This window comes from Pollachius pollachius (assembly GCF_949987615.1).
Source record: "Pollachius pollachius genome assembly, chromosome: 18".
NCBI lineage: Eukaryota > Metazoa > Chordata > Actinopteri > Gadiformes > Gadidae > Pollachius > Pollachius pollachius.
The window spans coordinates 14,537,056-14,545,823 of NC_136951.1; the positions used below are offsets into that span (position 1 = coordinate 14,537,056).

The 8,768-nt window shown below is 45.9% G+C and overlaps 1 protein-coding gene across 1 annotated transcript; it reads left to right on the forward strand.

Moving 5' to 3' along the window:
• Positions 1 to 216: 216 nt before the first annotated feature.
• LOC307089585 (butyrophilin subfamily 2 member A1-like) lies at positions 217 to 5,600 on the forward strand (the record flags this gene model as incomplete). Its single annotated transcript, XM_079755934.1, has 4 exons — positions 217 to 297; positions 3,598 to 3,927; positions 4,710 to 5,000; positions 5,509 to 5,600. The coding sequence occupies exons 1-4, from the start codon at positions 234 to 236 to the stop codon at positions 5,598 to 5,600; spliced, it is 777 nt and encodes a 258-aa protein (XP_079612060.1). The 5' UTR covers positions 217 to 233.
• Positions 5,601 to 8,768: the final 3,168 nt, after the last annotated feature.

Sequence of the window (8,768 nt, forward strand, 5' to 3'; positions counted from 1 at the left end):
AAGACACTACTGTGGGCGTCGGCCAGACATCACTGTGGGGTCGGCAAGACACCACTGTGGCCGACGCTCACAGTCTGTGGGTGTCGGCAAGACACCACTGTGGGTGTCGGCAAGACACCACTGTGGGTGTCGGCAAGACACCACTGTGGCCACGCCCACAGTGCTATATATAAGACCCATAGAGTGGCGAATGAAAACAGTCGCCGCGTGCATTAGAGCTCTATCGCTTAAAGATGTCTGGTGCGTGTCTCCCCCTTGGACTGCTGTGTGCTATTTGGACCTGGGTTGTGTTGACCTGTGAGTATAATGTTTATTAGGTTAACATCTAGTTTGTGTTGCGTCTCCTCCGCTTCGACCGCCGCTCTGACGGGTCCGAACTGTCTCTTTTTAAGTATTTCAAACCCTTTCCAGTGTCGAATCTGTTATGGAATAGTCTGAATGAAAAACGGACAGATACTCTGCTGAAAGGCTGCCGAACAAACTTTTAAATTCACGTGTGCTGCCCTCCAAGTGGGAGAAAAACAACCGACGATGTACCGGTGAGAGCCGACCTATTGTACTGGTTTGAGCCGACCAGTACAGTACAGGTGAGAGCCGACCAGTACAGTACAGGTGAGGACGACCTACTGTACTGGTGAGAGCCGAGAAGTCTGAATGAAAAACGGACAGATCCTCATTGGGACTCGTGAAGCACTGTGGTTAGAACCTAACCAAACCTGAGTTTGGTTTGACAAAGACATTTAATCAGCAACCTGGCCTCCCACAGAGCGTTATGGTGTGTAGGCTATGTGCAACTTGTCGTCAGGTTGCAAGCCGCCCCTTCGTTCTGTTAGTCCACTGTCTACTGTGCCCGATGCTCGCCTCGTCCTATGCGTAGTCGCCTGAGTTCCCTGGGGCATCGGGCAGGTTAGCAGAGCGAGCCAGTCAGCGAGCCAGTCGTCAGCGAGCCAGTCAGCGAGCCTTTCCTCGGCGATCCTGTCGTCAGCGAGCCTTTCCTCGGCGAGCCAGTCAGCGAGCCTTTCCTCGGCGAGCACCGGGAGCGAGCGAGCAAGCACCGGGAGCGAGCGAGCCAGTCAACATGAGGCACAGGCACTTCCCAGTTTGCGTAACTGCCCCTCGGTCTGTTTGCTCTTTGGACCTGCGTTGTGTTGACCTGCTGTGAGTATCATTTTAGCTAAGTTAACATCTAGTGTTGCGTCTCCTCCGCTCCGTCCACCGCTTGGACGGATCCGAACTGTCTCTCTTTATAAGTATTTTAAACAGAGACGTGCGGTGAGGTCCGTGGCTGGTGAGGCACTGGCTTTTTCAGAGTCAGAATTACAAATATATGAACCCAATTTTTGTTGAATCATTATCTTCCATGTTTGCAGTCAGAAATGTTTTTTTTAAAAAAATAAACAAACTGATGTAGTGCACTTGACTGTTTAAAAGAAGTTGACGGAAGCATCCTGTAAACACTGTGGGCTCACGCATAAGCTCCCTTCAGTGAGGCAGAGGTACTGGCTGCCTCATTTCATGCTTTTTCAGCGCGGTTTTATGTCAGATCAGCATATGTAGTCTTGCTGCAAGACTAAATATGTTATACACATACATCAAATACATTAACTAGTTTAAGTAAAGTGCGGTCATACAATAAAAGTGTATACAAACCTTACATTGTTGACCGGTTAAAAAGCAAACTGGGTTGAGCGCATGCGCTCTACCCAGTTGTGAGGGATTGCGCAATTCTCGGTGAGGCAGCACTGCTCGCTGCCTCAGCCGGCCTCAGCTCGCGTATTTCCCCTCAGGAAAAAGGCAAATTCAGCGATTTTGATAATAAAAATGATTTAAATTATTTGAATCGTACATTAATTATATTTACACCACTGATCAGTAGACAAATACCAATATATAATATTTTTATTTTTTTTAAATTTTATCATAATTCGTTTTTTCTTTTCATGATGCCTCCCCTGACTGCACGTCACTGCTTTTTAAACCCTTTCCAGTGTCGGGTCTGGATTAGTGGAAATATTCTGAATGAAAATCGGACAGATACTCTGCTGAAAGGCTGCAAAAAAACCTTTTAAATGCACGTGTGCTTTTAAAACCGGACCAGTACTGTACTGTTGGGAGCCGACCAGTACAGTACCGGTAAGAGTCCGGGAAGTAAGAGACAAACCTCCAGGTTTTCATTTGGGTTCATTGTCGCTTTGTCCCGTAAATCCTATACTGGCATGACACCGAATAGATTACAAATCCATTGTTTTTGTTTTCGATACTTGTAACAGCACAGCTCGTTTCAACGCTACACACTTTGGCGCGTGTGAGAGAAAGCCAGAGAGAGAGCACAGCGCACATAGAGAGAGGGAGAGGGCTACAAAAAGTGCAGATCACGAGCGCGCACAGAGAGGAGCGAGCACCGGGAAGAGAGTTGGCGAGAAAGGAAGGCAGAGAGACAGAGGCACAGGCACAGGCACTTCCAAGCCGGAGCGTTGTCGCGTGTGTTCTTGGCATTGTGTAGCTGAAGATGTCTGTTGCGTATCTGTCCCTCGGTCTGTGTGCAATTTGGACCTGCGTTGTGTTGACCTGTGAGTATCATGTTAATTAAGTTAACATCTAGTTAGTGTTGTGGATTAAACCCCAAACTCTAGACCTTAACAAAACACGAGAGGTCGAGAAGGTTTGAAGGATAAATACTTTATTGTCACTTGCACGGAAGTAATAGCCAAACCTGAGTTGGTTGATAAAGATATGTTGTAAGCAACTTGGTCCCCCACACAGAGCGTGTGCACTTTTTCTACCGGCTGATCACAGACCTGTGTGTAGCCACGCCCACATACACTTACAGTTCCCCGTGTTTCCCACTCGGCCTGTGTGCTGTTTACCTGGCTTGTGTTGACCTGTGAGTAGGGCTGTACGGTATGGACTAAAATGTAATGTGCTTTTTTATTATAACATAACTATTAGTGTTTAGTCATGTTACTGTATTAACGCGTTACTTACTTTATAACGCGTTACACACAACACTGTCTACCGGTCACACCGGTCTCACGGTAACGTCAATACTGTAGCGCAAATTCACACCGGTGTACGGTCTATACCGTTTATACCGGTCACCCCTACCTGTGAGTATCATTTTAATCAATTAACATCTAGTTTGCTCTGCTAACCGCATGTGTGTTGTGCTTTGTGGTACTCGAGAGCAGCGTCCACGCCCACAGTCGCCACAGTACCTACCCACCTGCCTGCCTGCCCAGGATATGCACTCTGTCTGTCTATCCATCTACTCTGTGTCTGTCCAGTGTTTATACTTCCATACCTAAACACGTGTATCTGTAGTGGGTATTATACCCAGTAAGCTTACCTATACGGCTTGTTTGCCCTTGTAAGGTCTTGTTGGTCCTTTTTGTAGCATCGTAACCAGATCAAAAATGGTACGATGATTAACTGTGTTCTTAATGTTATCACCGGCCTCAGAAACGACCGCTGAATCTAACAGTGCCCAGATGGCGTTCCCTGAGCCTCAATACAGCCTTGTTATTGAGACACTCGCGAACCTTGAGCCTAAATACAGCGGTGTATTGAGACACTTGTTGCGTCAATTGTGTTTTCAAGCAGGTGCTGGCATCCCTGAGGTGTCCACCAGAGAAGGAGAAGATGCCGTCCTACCGTGTGGTCTGGGTTCCCCTGTGAACCTGAAAGATGAGGTGTTTGACTGGAAGAAGGAGCAGCTGGAGGTGTTCTTCTATGTGAAGGGCAAGCATTACAACAATGGCCGGAAGGGACAAGACCCCCAGTTCCTGGGCAGGGTGCGCCTTCTCCCAGGGGGGCTGCAGGCCGGTAACGCCTCTGTGATCCTGTCCAGTGTGGCCGAGGCCGACGGCGGAGTGTATAAGTGCATCTTCCCAGATTGGAGACTGACGAGACGGATCCGGCTGATTGTAGGTGAGTGAATGGTTCCGGTTCGTTCAAGTCTCTCGCTCTCAGCTCACACCTACAGCACCTTAAGTTTAATTTGACCCTGGGTTCTTTGTCAAAAAGATTATAAAAAGGAAACTGACCTTTTTATCTTTTTAGAGCGCATCCCCGATCACACTCCCCCAAAAATCAAGAAGGCGGGTGAGTTAGATTTCCGCTGATTACCGTACCCCTCCCTCTGTGTACCACGAGGACGAGGGCTGAGTCTAGGGGTAGGGCGTAGGGTTAGACTGAGGGGTAAGGGTCTAGGGGTAGGGTGTAGACTTAGACTGATGGGTAGGGGTCTAGGGGTCGGGTTGAGCCCTGGGTAGAGGGGTAGGTGTTGGGTTAGGGTCCAGGTGGGTCGAATAGTAAGCTGGGCTTCAGAAAACGTATTTTCCGAAGCCATAAGATCGCAGCACTTAAATACGTTTAGTTCCACTCTAAGTTGGGTTAGTACAGTATGTTACACGTGTTTGCGCACTTATTGTATGTTGCATGTCATGTAGGTCCTGGCACTTAATGTATGCACTTATTGTATGTTGTATGTCCTTGCACTTAAAAACAGTTCTTAGCATTGTGCAGCACCTTATCCTAGTTAGCTTTGTTGTATACGGGGAAAGGGTTAACCTAACGATTGTTAGTGCTCGGTTCTATGAACATCGTTACTGGACCGACAGCGTTATAATGTCGTTTATCTTTCTCGCTTTGGATAAAAGCGTCTGCTAAACGCCCTGAATGTAAGCGACTCAACGCCCTCCTGCCCACAGCGGTGGAGCCTCGGTTGAGGCCGGAGGTCGTAGAGGCTCCCCCGTCCTCCGGCTGGGTGCGGCTGTCCTGCGTCTCCAGAGGAGGCCAGCCCCAGCCCAGCGGTCTGGAGTGGCAGACCCCCAACGGAACTGTGATCCCTGCAGAAGAAGCACCGCAGGCTGCCTCCTCAGACAGCGACGGCCGCTCCTCCATCAGTCAGACGGTGAAGGTGACCGAGCCAGGCAACTACACCTGTCTGGCCCGGCAGCAAGGCGTCCACCCTGCGGTCAGAGCCACCATCACAGTGTTTGGTGAGTGTTTCCAGTCAGCCGTTTTGATGGGATGGTTGAGCACAGAAACATGTTAATGTGGTAATGGTACTGAGAACAACACTCTCCTCTCTCCTCTGCTTCAGGCCATTGGTTGTCCGTCGATCGTGAAGAGGTCCCCGGGAATGGTACATGGAAGGCCATTTGGGTCATTTTATCCATCCTCTTTATGTTATCATTTGGAGTTTATATTTACCATTGTTACACCGAAAAGATAAACCATAATGTAGATCATGAGGCAAAACTCATCAAAGCTGAAGAGCAGTGCCTATTTGACCTGTTCCCATCTTGCTGCCCCCGTACAGCAGAATGATACATCTTTGGATCGAGCGAGGGACACCTTTGGGAATGTAAATTTGTACAGTTGTATCGCAACAGCTTAGTTTTGATACCAATTTTCTACGAGGAAGTATAGTGTAAGGATACAACTCAAATGGCTGTTTCAGGTTATGGGTTCCTCAGGAGCATTTCCTCATCGTGCTCCGACTAGATCACTCAGCTCCTCACCTGAGTTTGTTTGCAAAGAACTGCCCCAACCAGGCCGCGATCTCTGAGGTGACCCCAGAATCTGTGACTTCCTAGACCAATTACAGAGCTCTAAAATCAAATCTAAGGGGACTCCCCGGTCCCCATTAACATTTATCTTTCCCGCCCCCATGCCCATATTACATACTCATTCATTCAAGCACTACGTACAAAAGAGTTACATATTAAACGTTATAGTTACATATTATGCATTACACTTACAGTGGGGCAAAAAAGTATTTAGTCAGCCACCAATTGTGCAAGTTCTCCCACTTAAAAAGATGAGAGGCCTGTAATTTTCATCATAGGTATACCTCAGCTATGAGAGACAAAATTGAAAACAAAATCTAGAAAATCACTGTCTGATTTTTTTTTTTTTAAAGAATTTATTTGCAAATTATGGTGGAAAATAAGTATTTGGTCAATAACAAAAGGTCATCTCAATACTTTGTTACATGCCCTTTGTTGGCAATGACAGAGGTCAAACGTTTTCTGTAAGTCTTTACAAGGTTTTCACACACTGCTGCTGGTATTTTGGCCCATTCCTCCATGCAGATCTCCTCTAGAGCAGTGATGTTTTTGGGCCTTCGCTGGGAAACAGACTTTCAACTCCCTCCAAAGATTTTCTATGGGGTTGAGATCTGGAGACTGGCTAGGCCACTCCAGGACCTTGAAATGCTTCTTACGAAGCCACTCCTTCGTTGCCCGGGCGGTGTGTTTGGGGACATTGTCATGCTGAAAGACCCAGCCACGTTTCATCTTCAGTGCCCTTGCTGATGGAAGGAGGTTTTCACTCAAAATCTCACGATACATGGCCCCATTCATTCTTTCCGTCACACGGATCAGACGTCCTGGTCCCTTGGCAGAAAAACAGCCCCAAAGCATGATGTTTCCATCCCCATGCTTCACTGTAGGTATGGTGTTCTTTGGATGCAACTCAGCATTCTTTCTCCTCCAAACACGACGAGTTGAGTTTTTACCAAAAAGTTCTATTTTGGTTTCATCTGACCATATGACATTCTCCCAATCCTGTTCTGGATCATCCAAATGCTCTCTAGCAAACTTCAAACGGGCCCGGACACAGCAGGGGGACACGTCTGGCACTGCAGGATTTGAGTCCCTGGCGGCGTAGTGTGTTAGTGATGGTAGCCTTTGTTACTTTGGTCCCAGCTCTCTGGAGGTCATTCACTAGGTCCCCCCGTGTGGTTCTGGGATTTTTGTTCACCGTTCTTGTGATCATTTTGACCCCACAGGTTGAGATCTTGCGTGGAGCCCCAGATCGAGGGAGATTATCAGTGGTCTTGTATGTATTCCATTTCCTAATAATTGCTCCCACAGTTTATTTCTTCACACCAAGCTTCTTACCTATTGCAGATTCAGACTTCCCAGCCTGGTGCAGGTCTACAATTGTGTTTCTGGTGTCCTTTGACAGCTCTTTGGTCTTGGCCATAGAAGAGTTTGGAGTGTGACTGTTTAAGGTTGTGGACAGGTGTCTTTTATACTGATAAGGAGTTCAAACAGGTGCCATTAATACGGGTAACGAGTGGAGGACAGAGGAGCCTCTTAAAGAAGAAGTTACAGGTCTGTGACAGCCAGAAATCTTGCTGGTTTATAGGTGACCAAATACTTATTTTCCACCATAATTTGCAAATAAATTCTTAAAAAATCAGACAATGTGATTTTCTGGATTTTTATAGCTGAGGTTTACCTATGATGAAAATTACAGGCCTCTCTCGTCTTTAAGTGGGAGAACTTGCACAATTGGTGGCTGACTAAATACTTTTTTGCCCCACTGTATATGAAGTGAGGTCTTTGATTAATATCCATGCATTGCCTTGTTCACTAACCTGGTCTTGAATCACCATAGCTTACCACATGTGTTTAAGCGATGAGCCCTGTGAAAGCAATATTAATTTAAACAGTAAAATATGCATTTGTAATTAACAATGCCACTTTATTTGTCTGTGGCATACATTTGACATTTCAGATTCTACAGTTCGATTCATTTTACATTTCTGAATTTTGAGCAATGTTTTGAACTTTTCATTCAGCTGTCACTTTATTTGTTTCCAACCATTAACATTTTCTTAAATGGTGTGCACGTTTACACTGTTTACTGCATTTAGACTTACGAGCTTTTGTTCAAATCCCTTCACTTTATTTAAGCCAATTTAACGTTTCTTTATGTCCTAATCTGTTGCTTTATTAACAAATATTTTCAACCTCACTTTGTACTACAGCACAAATGCATTTTCTAGTTCAGTATAATCTTTCTTTTACCTTATCTTTATCTCATCTTTTACCTTTGATCCTGATTGCACAGTGGTCATTGCACTCAATGTTGCGACTTCTAGCCTACTATATCATGGTTATTGTTACTATTATCATCGTCTCAAATGTATGTTACTTGTTTTTATTTTGTTTTATCTTCTGTTTTTTATTGCACTTTGGTCATCTGTTTGTTTTTTAAATGCGCTTTACAAATAAATGAACATTACATTTACTTAAATGAGGCGGCTAGGGGTTCATCATTTGTAACGCGTGAATGAGGGACACATGAAAATGTCCCTCAGAGTGCAGGACCTTGTTGACCGAGGAAAGCCCGGTAATATCGATAGTGTTTGGAACCTTTGGAGCAATACTTATCTTGTATGCTTTATACTTAAAGTTAACCTTACTTGTACCTATAATCTAAGTGAGCTGAGAAATAGACTGTCATTGGCTACAGTGGGCTACACAGTCTGTCTGAGTGTCCGCCGGTCCACCCAGGACCTTCTAGCTGTAGTGAATAACATAAGGGACAGGGCCCGGAGCCCCCCCCCCCCCCGGCTGATGCCTTTCTCTCCAATATTCTCTACCAATATTCCAACCGTTTGGCTGAGAAGCCTCCAATATCTTCCACCGTAGTAGCTGTTGGTTTGATGGTCCGGTGCCCTTGCTTTGCCTGTGAATACGAACTTCGGCGGTGGTCGATAAATCTGGCTTTCATAACTTTCATAACTGTGTGTGTGTTGTACACGTGGATACTGCTCGAGTTCGGGTTGTTCATGCAACTTGTTTTTTCAAGGCCACAATCATAAGAAAACATGCACATCCAATGTACATTTTTCCAGCATCATTTGAGTATCGTTTTCATATTGCCGGGGATGATGTAATATGTTTGTACCTCACACATCTTGCGTCATCCCCACAACCCCCCCTCCCCTCACATACACTTCCCACGGC